This window comes from Neospora caninum, chromosome XI (assembly GCF_000208865.1).
Source record: "Neospora caninum Liverpool complete genome, chromosome XI".
Classification (NCBI taxonomy): Eukaryota; Apicomplexa; class Conoidasida; order Eucoccidiorida; family Sarcocystidae; genus Neospora; species Neospora caninum.
This window is the reverse complement of record NC_018397.1, coordinates 508732-531578: the sequence shown is the minus strand read 5'-3', so window position 1 is coordinate 531578 and position 22847 is coordinate 508732. Positions and strand designations below refer to the sequence as shown.

General features: G+C 53.5%; 2 protein-coding genes across 2 annotated transcripts; one reads left to right on the top strand and one right to left on the bottom strand.

The window, feature by feature from the left end:
- Positions 1-607: 607 nt before the first annotated feature.
- Positions 608-14556, top strand: NCLIV_053770 (putative C2 domain-containing protein; the record flags this gene model as incomplete). The annotated part of the gene is made up of 21 exons (XM_003884929.1): positions 608-1012; positions 1299-1511; positions 2096-2348; positions 2746-2906; positions 3181-3367; positions 3741-4083; positions 4475-4556; positions 5707-5832; positions 6167-6228; positions 6771-7017; positions 8093-8368; positions 9029-9094; positions 9222-9308; positions 9569-9991; positions 10605-10712; positions 11279-11408; positions 11857-12092; positions 12374-12504; positions 13113-13248; positions 13589-13911; positions 14247-14556. 21 exons carry the CDS (start codon positions 608-610, stop codon positions 14554-14556), a joined length of 4305 nt encoding a protein of 1434 aa, XP_003884978.1.
- Positions 14557-18052: 3496 nt separating this feature from the next.
- Positions 18053-21334, bottom strand: NCLIV_053760 (uncharacterized protein; the record flags this gene model as incomplete). The annotated part of the gene is made up of 1 exon (XM_003884928.1): positions 18053-21334. The coding sequence occupies one exon, from the start codon at positions 21332-21334 to the stop codon at positions 18053-18055; it is 3282 nt and encodes a 1093-aa protein (XP_003884977.1).
- Between the last annotated feature and the right edge of the window lie 1513 nt (positions 21335-22847).

The following is a 22847-nucleotide window of genomic DNA, read 5'->3' as shown; positions in this document are numbered from 1 at the left end:
CCCGGACAACCTCTTCTTTCAAACAGGAAGTGTGTCGGTTTTTTCACAAAACACCCAGTCTATTGTATTCCTGTCTCGGGCATGTGTCATGTGCTGCTCGGCTGTGGAACGTACCATCGACTTGTCTGTGACTCCCATCCTCCCCTCGCACCGGAGTAGCATCCGTCGCCCCATTTCGTCTCCGCGTGTCCGCCTACTTTCTCGTCTTTCATCTGCCTTCATCTCATCCTGATCCACGTCCTCCGCGGTGCTTCTTTCCTGTCTCATTCAATCCCCCTATTCACCTCGCATCTTATTTGCAGGCTCTCTTTGTTTTCAATCTGTGTCCGTCTCTCGTGTCGGCCTATATGTGGTTTCGCGAATCTCGCCGTAGTGCTCTGCCCAAGAGCCCTGCTTCGCCTTCGCCGTCGTGCGTCTGTCGACGTCGACCTTGACTTCTCACCCTCGCCTCTACTCCCTCTTCTCCTTTCTCTTCCCCTTCCTCTTCCTCTCTCTTTCTCTTTCTCTCTCTTTTCCTCGCTTTTTTGTTTCGTCTTCGTCTCCAGCAGTCTCTTTCTTTTTGGGTTTCCCTGTTCTTTTCTCGTTCTCCCGCGGCGTTTTTGGCAAGATGGCGGCGAAGGCTATTCAGTACAACATCAAGGTGGACTTGCACGAGGTGAAGGATTTGTCCTTCCGAGAGGCTGCGGGCGAGAAAGAGATTGTCCCGAATCCGTACATTGAGGTCACAGTGAACGGCGTGACCAAGTCCACCATCCAAAAGACGCAGGTGGTTTCGGCGACGTTCAACACCTCCTTCAACTTTACTGCCTACCTGACACCTGATGAATTCGCGAGGAGCTACGTCGAAGTGGCTGTGCTGCACAAATACATGCTTATCGGCGGCGTCGGCTTGCAAAGTGCGGTGATCGGAAAATATGTCTTTAGTTTCGCCTACATCTACACCAAGAGTCAGCACTGGATCTATCGCCAGTGGGTCACGCTGCGCAACTTGGAACAGCCTCAGGATGAGACGGTAAGACCCGCTCGCCAGTGTGTCGCTCCAAGTGGACGCACATCCCCACCCCATGGTTTGCTTCGCCCCTCTCTGATGCTGCGCGTCGGAGAGCATTCAACCCGGTGTGTTATGCGAAGCCCGTCTCCATGCTTGCTCTCCTTCCCTTCCGTGTCCCTTTTCCCCGCTCTGTCTCATCTCTCTGTCTCGTCTCTCTGTCTCCCTCCATCTCTGCGAAAGTGCTCCGCCTTCGCCTCGCGCGTCCATTTGGGCGTGTCGCCTCCGTCTCCGTTTCCCCCTCCGACAGGGACTCCTCCTCATCACAGTTGGCGTCTTCGGACCCGGCGACGCCATGCCCGTCGTCGACGAGACTGTGTGCGTTATCAACGAGGGCGAAAGAACGAGCACAGATGTCAACGTCAAGTTGACCCATTACAGTCTTTCAGTCAACATCTACAAAGGACAAGATATCCCTAGCGTCCAAGGACAGTTCTCCACTGTTCTTGAACCATACGTCAAGGTACAGGCCAACGGGACCAAAAAGCTACAACTTTACACGTATATGGATATGCGAATACACACATGCGGATGTGTCTATATAAATATACGTATATATCATATATATGTATATGTGTATAGCTTCATTTGCCTATATGGAATATGATGGTGTAAAGCCGGAAGAACGGGGCACCTACACGGTTCGGTTTGTGGCTGTATCGACGAGCCTCTTCCCGATCTGCATACGCGTTTGCTAAGGAGAGAGGCTGCGGTCCGTTAGATACGGTTCTTCGCAAACGTGCACATGAACTGGGCTGGCCCGAACTGCAGATGGGCACGTCTTAGAATCCAATCGCGGGGGAGCGGGACAAGAGGAATCGCGAGACCTGGGCATCCCTTTCCATATACATATATATGTATATGTATCTGCATGTATTTCATACCTAAATGCGTATGTATATGCTTGTCTGAGCGGATTGATCCAGCTGTCCCTGCATGCTGTGTGTGGGGTGTGTAGAGTTGTCTGAAGACCGGACGTCGAAGTACTTGTGTAGGTCCGGTGGCCCACGCTGCTTTTGCCAGGCTCCTTCCCCATTTTCGTGTCAGGTGAAGCACGGCGGAGCGGAGCTTCAGACGCGGCCTCTCCCGGATTCGAATCCCGACTGGCTCGCCTCCATTTCTATCCCTGCATGCGTTCCCTGCTTCGATGGCAACGTCCTCGTGGAGCTGTGGAACGGCCAAGCGTCGGCGACAGCCGCCGGGACGCTCATGGGGACGGTCGTTCTCGATTATTTCCAGCTGATCAAGAACGACTTGCCCCCGCGGTGGTTCAATTTCTACTGGAGACCGCCTGCCGACGGTAACTGCGAGTTGGCCGCGAAGCCAGGAGCAAAAACGGCCGAGAGACGCGGAAAGTCGAGAGAAAGAGCGCGTGCAACGTTGCCTGTCTGGTGGATGCCCCATTTGCCACTGCGATGCGGAGTTGTCAGGGTCTGGACACCTGAAGAAAACGCGGGGGCGAACATGCTTGTGGTTCGTGGACAAAATCCGTGTCTTTCAGCCCTAAGATTGTCCTTCAAACCAAATGCGCCGTGTGTCCTGTCTGGAGTCGGATCCGGACGCTTCGGGTTGCATTCTCGAGACTTCAGAAAGCGCCTGCATGCAGTTGTCTCTTGCTCGGCTGCCGCCCTAGGCGTCCCTTAGTTTCTTGTTTCCAGCCTTTCCAGGCGTTTCGTTTGTTTTTCACATTTGCGCAGGCCTCCTGGGAGCGGTGACGGATATGATGGCGAGCGCGGAACTGCGAGAACCCGTCGCGTACGGGGGGAGAATCTTGTTGAGCGCGTCGGCGGCCAAAGTGCAAACGCCACTTCCTCTCGGTGTTCGTTCGGCACGGCCCATCCCCGAACCCGTTACTCAGGTACGGAATACATGCACAATTCCATTGCCCTTTCTCCATGCAGAGAAGAAGAGTGTACCCCATTTGCCGAACAGGAGAGTCTATATATATATATATATGTGGAGGTGCTCATGTCGATACCTACGCGACTGGAGGTGATATCCGTATATATCTGTATATGCCTATATATGTCTATATCTGTATATCTATGTCTATGTGAATTGTGTCCTTGATGGAGATGTGAGGACACGTGTTGAGGCGAAAAGTGTTATTTGTTTTCCTTTTGTGTTTTCAGGAGTGTGTGTGGTGGCTGGACTTGTACGAAATGACAAGCGCCTCAGGGTACACGTCCCAGCTAATGATTGAGATCGCCTTTGGTCCTCATTTGATCAAGACTGCTCCTCTCGATGCGAATGCCCTGGGGACTTACGTGATTGGAGACACTTTCGGACGGCTGCCTGAGATGAAAATCTACGCTCCAGGTGAGACGCCGAGCCGGAAGCGAAAGACAGACAGGCTGTGTGGACCCTGCGAGAAGCGCGAAAGAGAGGAAGGCGCGACCGCGGTCGGCGGAGATCGAGGAACACGTGCAGGAAGATTGCACTTGGCTTCAACGCTTCCTCTCCGTACTGACACAAGACATCCTTCCATGCGGCAGTGTTCGTGTCTCTGCGCCTCTTCACGAGAGTATGTCCTCTGTCGCCGCGTTGCCTCTCCCCCCCACTCCCTTTTCCTCCGTTGCACTTGCGCACCTCGCCGTGCCTTGTTTCCCCCACCAAACCCTAACCGTCGCTAAAAAATAGCGCCCCCGTGTTTGTGGCCTTCTCTGCTGCTGCATCTGTTTGTCTTTTTCAGTGGACGAGGTCCAGGTTTGGGACGTGATGATGTACGTGTGTTCGCCACCGCCGACGAGCGTGGCGACAGGGATCGCCGACATCTCGAACTGGTTCACGGGGTGGGGCGGCCCCATGGCAGCTCCTAGCGCGTCTGAGCCTGTGGAGGTTCCGTGGACGCGCATCGCGTGGGTCCGCATCCCCTACGATTCGAAGCAGTTCCAAAACGGGAAACCGCAGTGGTACAGCCTGCGCTCCCTCGATGGATCCGGCACCGAAATGTTTTCTGTCCTGCTCGGCATGGAAATGTTCCCCCTCAAAGCTGGAAAGCAACGCTCACCCCGCCTCGAGTACAAGCTAGGCAGGTATTCAAAAAGCCAAGCCAACCCGCCAACCACCAGAAGACACACCATCCACAAATGCGTATTTGTAAACCTGTGTGTACCTACCGGTCGATCTGTATCTCAAGTGTAACCTATCTACATGTCTATCTCTGCCTGTCGACCTTTCTATCTGTTTTCTTATACATTTTGCGTTAGATGTATATAGTAGAGCATGTATATCTAATGATAAAAGACAGATAAGTGTGTGTGTTCAGATAGGTGCGTCTTGAGCGTTTTCGCGTTATTTATGATACAAAGTTGTATGACGCATAGAGGGGGAGCAAGGCAATGCGGCAAGAAAGGGTACAGAAAATCTGCAGAGAAGACTGGATTTTTTGTCTTCCGTCCTCTCTTCCTCGGCGCGTCTTTCCAGGTTCTACTTCCGCGCACTCATCTACGAGGGCCTGCATCTTCCAGCGGTCGGCTACAACAGTTTCCCGGATCCCTACATCCAGGTGAGGTTGCGTCCTGCGAGGTATCTTTCGCAAACTGGAAACGCCTGCTGTCCTGCGTTTCCGCTTCCATGGAAAGGCTCTTTGGAGGATGCCGGGCGATGTACACGTAGTCGCAAGGACGCAGAAAAGCGGTCGGCGCCGACAGAGACGGCTGCTTCTCGTGTTTGGTTCGCTCTTCGGGGCCTATTCGACCCCCCGAAAGCTCGCAAACGTGAAGAAAATCGCCTCGGTCCTCCTGTGGCCGCTTTGTGGCTGAGGCAGGAACGCAAGCAGCTGCCTCTCGCTTGTCTCAGGGCCGATGCGATAGATGTTTGAAGGCGACCCGTGAGGAAAAACGTATCCAAGGGGCCTCGACGTGATGCGCGTAAAGCAGAGACTGCATGCCAAGCACACCAGCAGTTTTAGGGGTTTCCAGGAAATCGCTTTGGAAGGGGGTAGCGTTCAACATTTGTATTATCTTTGCTTATCTTAGCGCGTTGTCTGAGCGGTTTTGGCTTCCAAAATCTCAAATTATCTGCCGAGATATCGTAGAGAAGGAATTCATAATCCTTGACGCGATCAAGTTTTTGCTCCGCATCTTCAGAGCACGCGAGAGAAAGAGACAGAAGCATCAACGAAAGTTTTTTGTACAAGCTTTTTCTGGGGAGTATATACTACGAGGTGGACAGAGGGGGCAGCCCCGCCGCCTCGAGATCAGGGCAGCTTCGCAGTCGCACTCCGCGGTTTCTAGCCCCGAAACCCCTGGATCCGCAACAACCCTGCTGGGGGGAAAAAGGAAGCACGAGAGGCTCTTTTCTCAGTCGACGGGGAAAATACGGCGATAAAAAACTGTCCGTACAGCGTAGAGCCGGTGTTGGCGCACAAAAAAGATGTGTGCATGCGTGGAGAGGCGGCTTTTTGGGGGGCAATCTGCAGCAGAGCTTGGGCGCTTTCTTGGGCCTCTGTGTGGCGTTGTTTCGAAGGAAAAAAAATGGGGAAGATAGGAGAAAGACTCCGACAGACGTGAAGTTGGTGTGCTGGCATCGCGTGTTCGTGGTTGTGCGGCCATGAACAGAGAGGATTGTGGTCTTTCTTTCATAAGGAACAACTTATCTTTCGGGGGGAACAAAGGCGAGGCGGGCATGCCGTCGGCAACTGCGTTTCCGCTTAGGTTGAACTCGCCAGCAAAACGCTACGGACCTCAACCATTCGGCAGACACTCAACCCGTCCTACTACGAAGCGTACGAGATCGAAATTCGCCTCCCAGAAAACATCAGTCTTGCCCCAGATATCAACGTAAGTTCCTGGGCCCGCTCCCAAATCAAAGGGTGCAAGCGCCTTTGCCAAGCAAAACTGTACTTCTCTATATTTATTCATGTACACAGGTATGCTTATTTATATAAATCCGCACTGGTGTATACATTTATATAATTGATATATATATATATATATATATTGTATGCCTTTGTATGTTATGTCTGTGGAGGGGCCGCTAGAGATGTAGGGATGCTTTTCCGCTACCGCATTCCCGAAGCCCCGAATGAGCATGACATCGCGAACGTCTGACTTTTCTTTTGCCTATGACAAACCTGAGGATTTCAGTGTTGTTGTTTGGTGTCTTTGTGTCTAGGTTGAGGTCATCTCCGAATCGAATTCAATCCTCTCTTCAGACGTCGTCCTCGGTTCCGTGCAGTAGGTTCCGTGCCGTAGGGTTCGCACACGTTGGATCGCCTGTGAACGCACATGCACATGTTCCTCCGTATCCGTATATCGAGCTATCCATCTCCAGGTCTCTCTCTCTCTCTCTATATATATATATATATATATATGCAGATATGTTTCTATGTGTGTGCCTCTATGCATGTATATATATGAAGAGTATGATGCTAAAAATCGTTTACAGGCGGTGAGATTTTTGACGTGGTCTCTGACTCGCTGCATGCGGCTCGCACTGTGCATGCGTCGATTCTCTTGGGTTTCCACGCCTGCACCCATCGGTATATCTTATTGGATCATTTTACGGTCGACGTCTCGTGCAAAAGGCGCTTATTCACCACTTGCGAGACACGCGTTCAAGCGGTTTTTTGTCCGCGCGCGCCGTTTTTGGTCTTTCCTTTTCCAGATAAAGGCGTCCCTTTGTGTGCGGCTGTTGCCGATCGAGACCAGTTCGACTCGGTCAAGAGAATTTCTCGGTTTTTCGCAACCGCGCGTTGTGTCTGCCTGTGCGTCGGCAGATACCCCATTCAAAAAGTTCCGAAAGAGTGGAAGAAAGCGCCTGTGTGGCTGCCGCTCCACTCGAAAGCGTACCCGCGGTGCAAGGCGCGCGTGCTTGTCGCCTTTGAGCTGGTCCCTGCTGAGAAGGCAGAGGACGACACTTACCCGTTCTTTGACGATATCCGGCCGTCGACCAAGGAAGGAAACATTCGTCTTTTCCTCGTCGGCGTCCGTCTCTTCAAGCCTCTGACACAGCCTTTTGTGACGGTGAGAAAAGAAAGGCGGGGCGGAAACAGAAGGGCGGGGCCAGAACAGAAGGGAGGCGAGAACAGAGGGGCGGGAATGGAAAACAGGGGGGACGGCGACTGCACATCGAAACAGAGACAGTGGCGTGCCGGCGCCGAAAACGCCTCGCGATCTGCAAGACAGATCGCCCAGCACTTTTTAGATCGCTGCACTCCGGGTACGAGACAGCCAGCGCGAAACGCGCTTTAAGAGGCATAAAACCGGAAAACGCCGAGACTGGTGGGGATTGAGGAGATACACACGCCAAGTGGTTGTCTATCGATAGATCCGAGGTGCGATAGGCTAGTATGTTGAATGAAACAAGGTAGAAGCATGTCATGCCACCGGCATGAATAGGCATTCATATATACTATATAGATATATATTCTCATTTGTAGAAGTGTATGGATATCTCTAGGTAGCGTTTCAACAAGTATATCTGGCTGATGTTGTCGATATATACAGAGTGAGGTTTCCTGAAGCGTATGACGTATGACTGTGTATTCGTCTCGTACGTACACGTGCACGCGCATGCTTGGCTAATAAAGCTTGGTAGCGGCCTTCTGCAGTGGAGAAGAGAGGTGCACTTTCGAAAGGCGGAGCGACAAATCGTCTGCCGATATTCTCCATTTTTCCCTTGTGGACTCACAGCCTCACAATCTCACCGCGTCTCTTTATTTCCGTACCCGTATTTGTAGAGGTGTGCATAAGTCTGTTCTACCGCATGCATCTAAATACAGACGGATGCAGAGCCCAATTCAGTTCCTGGCGCGCAGATGGAGATACGAGGGAGACTACGGAAACGTGGGGCCAGCTCGAGAGGTCGAAGGACGGCGATGGTGGTTTCTGGCTCCTCGGCGGGATACTGTGTTGAACGCGGCGGAGATCCGAGGAAAGCCAAACGGCCCACGCCTCCATCCTACTGATATACCGGTTCTTTTCTGGGCGATCCACGTTTTTTTGAGCCTTAGTCTCTTCTCTTCGCCCCTTTCCGCGCTCCACGTGGTGCCGTTCTCTCTTTTCTGTCTTTCCGTCCCTTTCTCCGTGCATGCAACAGGTCTGTTTTGGCCGCGATGTCGAGGACACGGCGCAGCCGCTCTGGTCTCAGCAGTCGTCTGCTCCCCGCACGGGCGAAGGCGGAAACTGGAACTTCTTGGAGGAGTTCACGGTGTCGGTGTCGTTGCCGAAGCGCATGCAGCACCACTCGTTTCTGGAAGTGAAGATCCAAGACAGGACGCAGGGAATTGGCGGCGAGTCCATGGTAGACGTCGGGATGGCGTACATCACGCTCAACCCACTTCTCCCTTGGTTGGAAGCTCGCGAGCGCACGGAGGTAAGCAGCCGTTGCGACTCACGTCTTTTCGCTCGCTGCGAAAAAGCCCGAAGTCTGGAGAACTGGATTGTCGCCGAAACCTGAAGCGCACATCGGCCAGCAAATTGAAAACCAAGGGAACAAATGAAGAATGAAATGAAGGCATGGGAGGGGATTGGAAGAAGAGGCGCGTCGGCCGCATCGGCTTCTTGCCCAGAGACACATTTCTGTATCATCTCTGTATCCGTCGAGGTCCATGTCGATGCGTGCATCTTTAGTGCCACTGCGGAACCTAGGACTCAAAGACCGTATATCCGTTCAAGTACCCGTACCGTATGCATATCTGTATATAGGTATACATGTATACATACATGTATATGTATATATATATATATATATGTAGGCAGCAGGTAGGTGTTTGGGTACGTAGACATATGGATATATGCAGATGCAGCAAACTCCGGATATGTTTTAGTAAATCGGGCCACCAATAGAGACGTCGGGAGGTGACCGCGTAGGAAGCTCCGCACGTGTGGATGGGCTACTCGACTGCCCGCGACGTGCATGCAAACCCAAGCAGCATTTCGCGTCGCGTAGTCCGATGTGTACGTCGACGCACATAGACACGGGGACATTTTCCTGTTTGAAGCCTTCCCTGTGTGTCTGCCACTGTGCATGCAGTGCCTGGAAACCTTCCGCCTTCAGATGCTCGAGGAGGTCCTCATTGAGGACGCAGAAAACGCCCGAGTACGTCGCCCCGTTGCTGTTCCCTCGTCCGACGTCGCGCGCGTGTTTTCCATGTCCTTCAGATTTGTGTGTGCGAAAACGAACAGAAGGGAGAAACCTATGTTTGTCGTGCTCTGTTTGCTTGCAGCGCTCAGCAGACGGGGGCTCGGCTCTGCGCACCGCGGGTGGTTCCTTTGACGAGGACACCACGAAAAAGAAAGAGATGCTTGCTGCGGTAAGGCCTTCACTTTGCGTCTTTCCGTCGACCAAAGTTCTTCTCTGCCTCGATGTCTGTTTTCTCTTCTCTTCTTCGGTTCGTTCCGGCGTTCGCGTGTCCGTTTGGCGCCTTCTGCACCAGTCGACCGATCTTCTTCCTCACTAGCTTTTTTCTCTGCGTTTAGACCACAAACGTTCCCCCCACCGGAATTGCGATTTCTTCGCGTCTCCCTCGCGCCGAATCTGCCTCCCGCTGCCTCTCGCCTTCGTCTTGTGCAGGAGAGAACGCGGAAACTGGCGATTCCGTACAACGATCCCGACATGGCAAACATGAAGATCGAAGAACCGGACGACTACGTCTCCTTCCAGGTAGCTCCGCGGATGCAGACTTCGCGACTCTCCCGCGACGCAGTGAGCAAAGACGAGCGAGGACGCGCACCAGGAAACTCGCCCGCGGGGTTCGGCGGGCCAGAGACGCCCGCGCCCCCCTCTGAGGGCGATGGGACTCCGCCGCCTGGAGAGGCACCTGACGCCAGTAAACTCGGAGACAGTGCAACAGGGGACAGGCCGGACGACGCTGCAGGCCTTCCGGGTCCCCCTCTTGGTGCGCACGGTGGCAACAGGCGAGACGCCCTCATTGCGAGTCCATTCGAAGAATCTTACGGATTCACTCCCGATCAACTGAACTTCGTGCTGACAAATGTGAGAAACGAGAAGGGACGAAAGGGATGAGACCAGAAACCACAGACGGGGACGGAGCAGACAGGAAGAGCGAGAGACGGAGAACCTGTGGGGCAGAGGATCCAGACGGAGACACGCAACGGGAGGGAAGGAAACAGGTGTTTCGACAGGAAATAGCAGATTCGAGGATACAATGTGTGGAAACCGGCGAACGTGCCCCTGGCTCTTTTTTTCCCGGCGACCTTCGTGGGAGACGTTTGGTGCCGAGAAGCGGGAAAAAGAAAGAGGAGACAGTAGGTCTGTGCAGCCCTGCAGGAAGGGTCGACAAGTGGAAGAGCAGCAGAGACAGTTTCGATTGCGAGGGAAAAAGGGAAAACACTTCCTCTTTTCGCATCCTGAATCTCGGCCCAGCACGTGCGCACACACGGCATCGGTGTACAGTCCTCGTGACAGACTCTGAGCCGCGACGCCTTCCCGTCTTTGCATACACCAAACAAAACGTGTGGTGTACAGAGTCGTCTGTTTCATGTCCTGCGCTGGATGGTTCCTGTTCTTCGACCCTAGAAGCCAGTTATCTTCATTCCGGAGCGCATGCAGAGTCTTGCCAGTCTCTGTCAAAGGTTCGTTTTCTCAGATGGACGAAGACGAGGTCGAGGAGATGACGCGGGACGAAGTGCCGTACGAACTGGAGGCGGATTTCACGGTCGACGACCTTCCCTATCTCCGAACGCCGATTTTTCGAGTGAGCGACATGTGCGCGCGCGGTCGTTATCCCGTGTATTTCTTCTCTGTTCACCGATGTGGAATGTGGAATAACTTTGATGCCTTAGGAAACTGAAATTCAATACGGTTAGCTGTTTTAAGCAGTTCAGGGGGGTGACTCCTGTTCTTCCTCCTTGTTTCTTTCTCGTCTGTGCCTCTCAGGCTCACTGAAGAATCTCCTTTCGCGCTGCCGATATGAATATCTGTATTCGCACGTAGCAGTATATATATGCATCCCCGTGGACACTTTGCATATCCATGTTTGCTGCAGAGCGTCCAAGCACGAGGAAAAGTATAGAGAAACCGTCTCAACTTTTCCGCGCTCAAGGCAGTGTTGTGTGACTTCTCGGGTCTCACGGGGATGCAGTGTGTCGATCTTTTCCCCCCCGGTTGCCTCTCTTCCTCTCGTTTTGAAGGAGCGGCGGAACTTTGCTGCACGGGATCTAGCAGGTTTCCTCGCTGGTTTTGCTGACGTGGCCGACTTCTGTCGCTCCCGGACTCCTCACGTGTCTCCTCTTGGCTCTCGCGTTCGACTGTTGTGCACAGCCCACTGATGCAGGAGTCCCAGAGACTGTGGGGTACCTCAAGTACGTCTGCCGGGTTTTTCAGTCGACAGACGAAGACGAAGAAGCCGAAATGGATGCTGTTTGCAAGAATCTGATCGAAACATACAACTGTGAGTTCGCCGCCGAAACGCTCCATGCCTACAGAGACACGCAGAAGCGGAGATGCGCAGAAACCCACGGGAAGCGCTATGTTTCAAAATCAATGCGCCCCATGTACCTCTCTACAAAATCTCTTTCGTCTGTTGGAGCTAGATACGCGCGTATCTGTGATATGGAGGCGCGTTGATACGTGATATATATATATATATATATATATGCATATGCGTATATATATATATATATATATATATATATGGCTAGATAGATAGAGACAGATAGATAGAAAGATAGATAGCTAGATAGATAGACATATACATAGCTGTATTTCTGGAGCTCGGTGGGTGATGTTTCACCTGCGATTTGTTGGTTTTTGCGGTTGGTGTCCGTTCGTCTGCGTGAGGGTATGTTTCTTTTCGCTGGTCCGGGGCATGCCCTATTTGTGTTCCCTGCTTCGTTCAGCGACGAGAGACTTGGTTGTCAGAGCCTACGTCCTGGCGGCGCGTGGTCTCGTCCCCCCGTCGGGCGCTTCAGACATCCAGACCTACGTGTGGATTCAAGACAGCGAGAACGCCACAACCTTGCCAGGAGGGCTCTCTTACAATATTCGCGACACCGGCTACACGAAGAAACAAGGCTTCAAACCCGAATTCAATCGATGCTACACTCTCGCCTGCTCTTTGCCAGAGAACTCGATTGTACAGGCAAGATCCCTTCCCCCGCACAGCTCACCGTCTCTCAGCACGCCGAGATAAGCTCATATTTGCATCGGTGGACATACACCTGGGCACGCAGAAGCACGCACACAGATGTATTCCTATTCGTAGCTATACTTATGTGAATTCTACTTCTAGACCTATATAGGTATGCGTATATATATATATATATGAATAGGCCGTTTTGTTTTACCGGGCTTGAGGCCGTCATTTTTGTTCTTAGGTGAAGATCACTCTCTCTGTCTCCTGTACATCCTTTGTAGATTGCCGTCATGAATATGGGGCGTCTCACCGATGAGTGCATTGGCCGGACGCACTTGGACGTTGAGGATCGATTTTTCAACAGAAAGGTGGAGCAGATGGTCATTGAGGAGTCGACGCCCATTGAGTTGAGGTACTCCGCGTAGAACAAAGCAGGAGAGGCTCATCGGTAGAGCGGGGGCGAGTCTCGTTTTTTTGTCGCCACAGGCCGAGACACACAACAGCGAAAGAAATGAAGAGCGGAAACCGGGGGGGGGGGGGGGGGAAAGGGGCCTACAGTGGAAACAGACGCAAGTCTGGGGGCAGGAAAACCCAGATACCTCACGTATCGGCCTCACGCTGGAGCGTACACTGAAGACGGGCAATCAGAGTATGAGGCAGAGTCCCAGGTAGACGCGGGTTTGGGTCTCTAAGGGCTGTCCCCAGGTGGGCGGGGGCGATGGAAGCCGCTCGCCGTTTTTACTGCAGGGCAAGCACAGAACAGATACACCGTGAAATTGGGAACAGATAGATGCCCGTGCGTCCAATTACATAATATATTTATATATAATGTATATATAATATACAGTATATCTAATATATAATATATATGTATATAGAATATTTATGTATGCTCCACGTGCTGTGTGTTGTTAGACTGGAGGGAAACGCTCGGTCAATTGACGCGTTTGGGCGTCCGCGTTTCCCCGGTTAGCCGCCCTCTGGCAACTGAGCACCTTCTGGTCTGATTGTCTGTTATAGGACTCTGAAAAACGAAGGAAGCACAGTATCCCACGGCACGCTGCGAGGATTCTTCGAAATCATGCGTGCCGAATACGCCCAGCTCCACCCGCCGTACACCCTGGCGAGTGCGGAAGCTGATGAATATCAACTTAGGGTAAGACGAAAGAGGGGAAACGATCAGAGAGAAGAGAGGAAAAGGAAAAGAAAACGACGTTAAGGCGATGTCCATCGAGGCAATTCGAGGCCTGTGTGGTATTTCTCTCGGGGCCTCCCCATGTTCATAGCAGGCTTTCGTGGCGATATGGTGTGCCGGGACGATGGACGATCGATTTTTAGCGGCGGAAACGGTAGTTGACGCGGCGGCCTCCAAAAAAAGACTCCACAGGGAGTGAACCGGACGTGTGTGTAGAGGCACCCGCGCGTTTCCAAGTTGGGTTGATCTGTTCTCGCTTTTGCTGGGTGTTGCCTTGTTTCCTGCGCTCCCGCCTTCTCAGGTTGTCATTTGGCGTGTGAAGGCGGTGCCTCTCGACGACAATTCGTCGATTTCCTTGTTTGTCCGCTCAATCTATCAACTCGAAGAGTCCTCGGAGATTATCAAGGACACGGACACACACTACAACAGCACAGATGGGACTGCGGTGTACAACTGGCGAATGGTGTTTGACGTCTTGATTCCAGCGCAAATTCCCGTGCTGAAGCTCCAGATTTGGAACTATGCCCTCCTGTCGTCCACAGAGCCAATTGGCGAGGCAAACTTTGACTTGACAGCCGACTTCTTCAGAGCCAGAAAGCGCCAACAACACTACAGGGTTCCCAGGTACAGCAAGCGATCGATGGGGCCTCACAGAGACACCGCCTGCGGCAGCAGCGGCTCGTATGCATTCAAGCACAATGTGACCACTTCCGTCCGTCCCCCGGCGCAGACAAATATGTACTATATATATAAGTATATACGTATATATCTGAAAACATATGTGCATGCGCCATGTTGACACTGTGCAGCAGAAGTTTGGTAAGAGGAATCAATTTGTGTGACTGGTCTGGAGCAAATGCCCTTAACAGACACACTCGCTTTGGTAGCGTTTTGTGAGTGGTTTTCGAAGACCCTTACGTTTCTGCTGTAACTTTTTCGGTGTGGATTATGCGCTTCAGAATGTGGGTGCGTTGTTCCCACCCAGCCCACAAAGGCAAGTTGCGGGGATCGATTGAGATTGAAGCCTCCATCCTCCCCCGAGAAGAAGCGGAATATACACCTGTGGGCAATGGGAGAGACGAGCCTAATCGGGATCCATTCTTGCCGGCTGTGACGACCAACCGAACCTACATCGACTGGCAGCAAATTGAAGAGACTGTTGGAGCCGCCAGCAGTGCCATTATGAGTGGCCTGAAATGGACGGGTGTCTGGATGACCGTAGCGGGGGTCATCGCGCTAGTTATCTTTGTCATGTTTCTCCTTAAATAAGAGACGACACACGCATGCAGCAGTTCGAAAGGCGAAGGGATTGCATGTATGAAGCGTCACTGTTTTTTGCTAGCGGATACGACACAAACTTTGAAGTCAGCATATATGCAGATAGCACTGGCTCCTGAAAAATGGAAATAACAAAGCTTGGGGCAACAGGTTGCTCCAGCTGTGTACTCAGGCTACAATGTCACTAGGCTGTGTAGCAAGCAGGTGAAAGCGAAGGGTGGAAAAGCGAAGGACGAGGGCGATTAACTCGCTTTTTGTCACTGTGAAACGAAAGGCAACGCTAGGTGAAAGGTTGGAGGAGCACGGCAAAAGAGAGGCAAGTCGAGCAGAAATCGAGACCGGCGTTTCACCAGATCCAAGTTCTAGTGTGCTTTTCATGGCCGGCATGCTAAGAGCACTTTACCAAGGAAGTGAATAGAAGGATTCATCGTGCCGCTCCTGAGTTGCTTGACGGTGTGTCACGATAATAAGTATCCGAAACAGTGCCGGCGTGGATCAAGGAAACTCTGTGTCCGTACCAGTTTTTGGAAGAGGAACTGATCCAGAGAGCCCGGGGGTGTTTCAGAAAGCCTCTGAGTGGTGCTTGGTAAGGCGTCGGTAGTGTCCTACCGCGAGTCTCACGGCGGCGCGGGATCCCCTCGCCGATGTGTTTTAGGTTTTACAGTTGCAGCGTATGCAACGCTCATCACAGAACTTTTTTCTGTGGCGGTGGACCGAGTGGTTGGCACAAAAGTTTTGTCACGGGGAGGCCGCCGGATTGGCCGTTTTCCTCTGTCGGTTTCTAAGCCACCTCTTTTCATGCTTGTGACAGTGCTATCCCGCCTTCCCAACAGGCCAAATTACTGGAAGAAAACCAACTTTTTCTCTGTGTACAATGCACATGACCTGCAGTGGAGAGAAAGGAGACACCGCATTCTGCTTTTTCACGTGTTCATTCCATGTGATCAGAGTTTTTTAGTCGGCTCCGCGTCATTGGTGAGCGCATACAGTGCTGGAGTCCCCTCAGAAGAACACTCAGCCTTCTCATTGCCTTTTTGTCAAAGCGCCGTACCGTGCAACTGTTCTGACTGTCGGGAAAAGGCGAAAGCCCTACGTTATTCCACTGCGTAGCTGCCGTTTTCCTGCGGTTACAAACGCTTTTTACGGGGAGATTCCCGTTTTCCGTGTCAAGCACTTCATTCGCACCGTCAAGTCTCAGATGCGTCAACTACCTTTCCCTTCCACGCACGCCCCATTTATATCGTGGGTGTCGCTGCTTCCCGCGTGGTTTAAGGAAAGAAGAACGGCGATTTCCTGGTTGCCTTCGTCAATCCTTGCTGACGCAAGAGTCGACACGCGAACTGACGGTTCAGGGAAGTGTAGGATAGACAGCCAGATGGATAAACCTGAACTGAGGGAAAAGAACTAGTTTTTCGAATGAGGATAGGTTCACAGACTCGCACTTTTGCACACCGCTGGAGCAATCCATTTAGGAACAGGCGAGAAAGATGCCTGAAGTCCGTCACAGTATAGTTCCATATTTGAATCCATACAGAGGGACGTGTTTCACGAACGAGAAATTTTGTAGACCGGGAACCAACACGCGTAACAAGGCAGTGAATTCACATGTATGTCAATGCACTTGAAACATGTTTCGAGATGCGCATACCTGATGCATAATATAGAGACACGGGGAAGGCAGCTGGGTGCACAAGCAAACCAAGAGGCGAGCGTCGGATCAGCCATCGTTTTCACTTCCCGTTGGGGATGGTAAGTTATCCTCTCAATGTAGTTCTTTGATGATAAAGATAGAGCGGCGAAATACTCCACTAACACAACTCGTACGTAGACAGCTATACATTCGGTAATCTTATTCGAGTCGTCTGGAGTTGCCGGGCGATCTGTGAGACCGGGCTGACAATAAGTAGGAACCCCTGGGGCAATTCGACACCATGTTACTTTGCATATTTCCCCTGCCAAACAAAGAGGCGACGCTTCAACTGGTGCCTGTCCTCAGGTGGACACGCGCCCCTTTCATCAATATCCGGGTTGCCTAGTGTCATCTCTGCAGCAGGTCAATCCTGATCTCGGAAATCAGGACTGGGGAAAAGAATTTATGTCACCTCAAGTACTTGCCTCCAGAATAGATCTCGCCTGACAGGAGCCCCGGAAGTCAAAAACACACATGTGATCGAGGAAGAGGAGGATCGATTATTTTTATGGAAAGACTTTTCACACAAGCACGCACACGAAGAAAGCACGAGGGCGGAGTCCAGGGTCTTTTTCCATAGAAGCACTATATGTTGACTTGTACGTTCCTCAGGGACTCATCCCCTCTTCGTTTTTTGCTTTAAGAATTTTATATCCCTTTTTTGGCACACGACTCCCCAGCAAGCACGCAGTTTGGCAAACGAATAACTGCCCTACTCCGGCTGGTGCGTCCTGCCACACCGACACGGACCTGTAAGCACGTCCATTACGATGGAATCTGTCCCAGATCCCGCAGCCCTATCTGCAGTTGTGAATACACATCGATACTATACAATTATACGCTAGAGCATAAATTTGCAACTGTGTCTCACTCTGTGCACACACATGGACACTGTCTTACAACATGACAAGCGCTTGTATAAGTAAACAGACATAACGTGTTGAGTCAGCACTCAACTTTCTGGACGAAACCCGCCGCACACAAGGTGAGAGCAGCCTTGGAACTGGAGGACGGCCGCGGCGACAACCCTATATGTACGCCAACGTTTCCACGGCAGGACACACCCAGCTTCACCTCTTCGTCCCCTGGAAACGCCTTAACATTGAAATAATGTGATATTTTGTTACGCGTCTCGTCATCGCCTACACGTACACGGTCGTGTCACAGAGGTGCTGAAAGAAGCAGCGGTCTCTAAATCCGCTCTTCACAAACCGAACTAGAACCATTTGCTATCTGAGAACCAGCTTCTTTCCCGGCTAAGCGCAGGCCACCAAGAGCACATATTGCACTCCTTCCATCCCCCAGTAAAATTCCACACACATACACGTTGACCATGTTTCTGGTGGAGACTCAGTGACGTGCACCGAGAGCCCCTTCATGGCGCAGATTCCTCCGACCTCGCTCTTTGGAAGCGCCGGCAAAGCCTTGGCTGTACCTAAGAACGATTTATGCAAACCTGAGCACTATAGGTAGTGTACATGGCAATAGCCGTCTCCGAAAACACACGGGGGGAAAAGGCTTGTGAATGCATCGTACCCGCTGCAAATCGTGTGGCGCGCCCTCGCCTCTTGCCCATTTCCAATGCTCCCCCGAAGCCGTCATACTAGGGCCAGTTGCGCAACACTGTATAGCCGTACTGCTTAGCCGTCCCCGTCGCTTGCGGTAGCCTGGCAACGAGGGCATCATACGGGCGCATCTCTACCCACGCCTGTCTACGGTTACAGGCATATGCAGCTATGCAGCAGTGTTGAAAGCAGGCTAAAATGCTTCTTTTTCTCGTGCCTCGCTCCTGCTCCTTTAGCACCACTCGAACTCCTGGCGGGGGACCGTCGGAAGCTTGCCTTGTAGATCACTCGGAACAGGATCATCCGGGCATTTGAACTGGTGGAGCTGGACAGCCAAGAACCTGGCTTCGTCCAGTCCAAACTTGGCGACTGGGAACCCGACAGTTTTGGCTTTGCCGTTCTCTTTCCAGCATGTTCTGACGAGATTTCTATGGGGGTCAAACCAGACGCCTCTCGCTTTCGGGTACTTATTGAACTGAGCAGGCGTTGGATTGAAGACCAGCCCTTCCTTGACTTGGGGCTCTGGAATCATATGGTGAACCCGAAATTGACGTCTCTGGAAAAGGGTTCCTTTTCCGGGAGCAGGCCTCGAGCTCGCGCCAAGCTGGCCTTCTTTCCAAGAATTCGGGAGTGAGTCTTTTAAGGCCGTTCCGCTGGGGTCACTTACCCCAGACAGACACTGGGTACCCTCTTTATGACCCAGAGCCTTTGCAGCCCGCTGTCGCACGAGTTCAGTTCCTTTCGGGTCGCGAGCCTCACGAACCGACAGACTCGCATTTTTACCATTTCCACGTAGAGACGAGGTGCGTGCCCTCTTGCTCTGAACGCCGTCATTCTGAAACTCCGCCGATTGACGTGCCCGCTTCCCCTGCCGAACCTCGCCAATTCCGTTTCTTGGTTCTCCCCCAGTTTTGCCACGCAACCTATTCGGCTCCTTGAAAGACGAAGCCTGTGCGCCTGGACGGAGACACGAAAGATCTGAAGACGACTCCGAAGAAATCGGTTGTCTCCTCGCGGTCCGCGAGCAGGCCGGCACATTCTTGAATCCAGTTGGATACGCTGCAGCCAATTTCGTCATACCTTCTTCTGGTCTCCTGTCCTGATGAAGCCCAGTGTGCCTTCTTCTCCCAGAGGCCGAGAAGCACGGGAGCGTATCCGGTTCCAGAAAGTTGAGCGTTCTTCCTGGTGGGGCCGTCGCTGACGCAACGCCCCTGTTGTGGCGCAGAGTAGTGCTGTGCTCATGGGAAGGCAGAGAGTAAACGCTTGACTCCTTTGCCGACGACGGGATCCCCTCGTCCTCGCTTCCGTCTTCTCCTTGACTGAGGGTGTTTGCTTCCCGGATACCGCATTCAGATGAATCTTTCGTTCGCCGCTGTTTCGGCGTTTGCGACCGCCGCGCCCACCCTTTCCAGCTTGCCCACGGTCCGCCGTTGGCTGTCTTTCCGTTTCCACCAGCCAGCGAAGGAGCTTCCGAGTGCAGACTGCCTTTTCCGCTTCCCATCCCATTTGCAGTGGCTAAGTTCCCACCGGAAGCGCCTGATGAGCAGCGAGTGTTGTAGACGTGGCACGTCGCTTTCTCTGTCTTCTTCTGAGGCCGTCCACCAGGTGCGCCTTTCACTTTCCCGGAAGCAGCCGCGCGCTCGGCGTTTTTCTTGTCGAACTCGCCTTCAAGTTGTCTCGCCCACGCCAACGAACCGGGGGGCGAAGTGAGCAGAAGCGTCGACACCCACGAGGGCTGACCTTCGCAGAACTTCGAGCACCCACACACTGTGCATCCGCACGCAAGACACGAAACGTAGCCTCCGTAGCGCGCAGCCTCCTGGCGGTGGAAAGCCATTTTCCGGGCTTCGTACAGCTCTTCTTCGAAGGGACGATGCTCCTCTTCTTCAGCGGGTGTTCGATGCACCGCCTGACGCACGGGAGTCAAGTCCGGCAGTAAGTTGAGCGCCGCCGAACTCGCACCGGCAGAGGCGTCGGCACACTGAACAGCTGAACGCAAGTGCCGTTCGAGTCCGGCTACATCGGCGCTCCAGCGATCGTTACGTGTCCGAGCAGACAAAAGGAAGTGCAGGCCTGGCGGCGAGTGAGGCCGCTCAGTCGGTCTTCCAGGAGGTTGAGCGTGGGCCCCGTCTCGAGGGTAGCGATCGTGAGACCCGAGGGCTGCGGGGCGATCTGGCCCCAGCAGTGCAGAGGCCTCGGAGAATCTGGCGGCGCCGGCAGTCCCTTCCGTCGACCTCAAAACTTTGGGCCCTGCCAGCTTCCGAACGTACCTTAGCAGCAGATTAAAATCTTCACGGGGCAGCTTTTTCAGCCAGGCGGCAATTTCGTCTTCGGATGCCCCTGCCTGTCGTTTGCGGGCTATTTCGCCGACGTACTGCTGGGCTTTCTCCCGAGCCCGCACGAGGCGAAGGGCCGCCTCGTATTCTGCGAGAAGCTTAGAAAAGGTGGTGCGGCCTGCGGAAGGCCGCGGCCGCTGGCTCGCCTCCTCTGGAGCGCCGTCATGCGTCGTTGGTCCAGTCGCCGAGGGAGGGGCAGCGGAGAGAGTGTGCTGGAATCTCTGTCCGTCAGCTTTTGGAACTGTCAGCAGCTGAGACGCCGCTGAGTCGGACTGGCTTAAATCGATGGGGCGTGACGCAGTGGCGTCTTTCGGCGCCGGCGCCGGAGGGAGTGGATACGGTGAGACGCGACGCGACGACGGCGCAACCAGCTGGACCGACGCAGGGATATTTGCAGGCAAGGAGGCAGAAGAGCCTTCGTGATTGGACGTGGGAGAGGAGCTGCAGGAAGACTCCTCAGCTGACTCAGGCGCGGATGAAGGCGGAGAGGAAGAAGGAAGAGACGTGGGTCCAGATGCCACCAGGGAAGCTCCGCGGAGGGGAAGGACCGGCGGAGAGAGTGGCCGGCCGCCGTGCGGTGCTCTTATCGGCGAAGAAACCAGACGCGGGGACGACGTCGACTGCTCTAGAGACCCGGGGAAAGGCGACGCCAGAGAAGGCAGCGCATGCACCTCGCTTCTCTCCGCTCCGCGTCCTTCTCTCAAGTCATCGGGTGAGGGCATACCGCCTTCTTTGCCCGCTACACCTAGTTTCTCCGCGCCTTGACTGCGACCGGTCTGCCATGTATTTTCTGCGGCTTCAAGGTGAAGCAAGGCGCGCTGTGAAGGATCTTCCTCACCGCCTGGCGGGCTCATCGGCACCTCCGTTTCAAATGTGCTCAAATTGGCTTCAGCCTTGATGTCCTCCGCCTCTAAGAGGGACGTTTTGGGGATTTCATCGTCTCGCACGTCAGCTCGCGAGCGAGGCGACCCCTGGTCACTGCTGCCGTCGCTGCTAAGGTCACCGCTGGTACTTGCGGAGCAGTGGGACGCGTGACAAGCTGCTGGGGCAGACGCACTATCGACGCTTTTCAGTGTGACGAGGTCATCAGTTTCTTCGCCACTGATTTCTGAAGGGTGTCCTGGTTCAGGCACCAGTGTGTCGCGGTGCCCGGCAGGCAGCGGTTCCGCTTGCGTCATTTTTTCGTCGTTTTTGTCAAGGGCTTATCTGGGTTAGCCCTTCAAACCTCGAAAAAAGGCCTCTCCTAGATTGGATAGAGGAGAGTTTCGTAACGGAGATGCAGGTAATAATGTTAATGGAGGAGGAGTGTGCCGCCTGGCAGACAGCGGCGCTGTGGAGGGAGGAAGCCGCCGTAAACGAGAACGCACAGACAGTGTGATTTGAAGAGAGAAAGGGTAGAAGACGTAGCTTCACGCGAAGAGTTATTGGACACAGAGGAAGGACGCTGGTGCGTCTCGTCCGCAAATGCCGAGAAATACGGTTCAAAGCCTCTACACGAGAGCGATACACTGCCACGGCAATGGACTATGCCCATATAGACGAGCAAGCGTGTGTGGCAACTGGCCGCACGAAGCCTTTTCGCGAACAGAGGAAAGAGTGGAGAGAAACCGAAGTGAGACACCACATCTCTGCTGCGACGGGACCCAACTTTTGAAAAACATTCGAAAAAGATGCTAGGAACTCTTTTGGTGTCGCTTCCTGATGTATGCGGGGAAGACGCAGCCGCAAGGGATCGCGTGCCTCATGTGTTACGCTCGTATATGCGCTCAATTGTGTGGAGGCGCGCGTGGCTGAAGAGTTGAGCCCCGCCGCCCTGCCAGAGGGAAATCTGGGGGAAATGGGCCAAGGCTGCCCCGAGCACAGAAAAAGGACGCCGTGGCGCACTCGCAACCTTTCTAGATGGCGTTCACGAACGAATCCGAAGGGGAAAAACGCGACTCCCCGTCCACGCCCGCAACGGGGGCGTATGGCGAGGCGAAATGCGCTTCTATGCACGGCTCGGACCCAACAAGCGTGTGCACCTCGGGGCACCGCCAAGGGAGATAAAACGAAAGAGCGGTCACACTCACATAACAGGAGTAAGCGGGAAGAAGGAAAATCTCGTCAGCAGAGACTCGAGATACCACCACACCACACAATTGTAAAAGGCAAACACGCGTCATCGTGGGTTCTCTCGCCCGTCTAACCCCTCGATTGCCGCGCGACGGGCCGACGGAACTCGCGCGTGCTGCGTGAGCGCAGGCGCATGTGGTGTGGTAGCCGTGGCGAGCCTAGACGCGTTCTCGACACACACTCGCTCGCCAAAGCGGCGGCCTTGTGTGTGATCCCTTGTGGGCCGTTTTTTGTTTAGAGCTTGCGGGCCTGGGAGAATCCGTGCAGCGGCCGAAATGCGCTGTGGTCGGATAGGTGCCGGAGAGAACCTCAGGAACAAGATACACCCGCAGAGCTGTCTCTCGTACCGCCAAGCACTTGACTTGGGGCTGCACGCCCGGAACCTTCTTCCGTAAGCCGACTACGAGAGTGTTCACACTGCGTTTTTGGTTCATTTGCATCAAATGTGTGGGGGTTCACCAGTCCTTGAGCGCGCGTCTCGGGCCTTTTTGACTGGATTGTGGAAGGCGCGTGCACCGATAAACGCAGAGGACTTCCTCGACGAGACGGAGGCGTGAAAACCACACGCGAATGACCTTA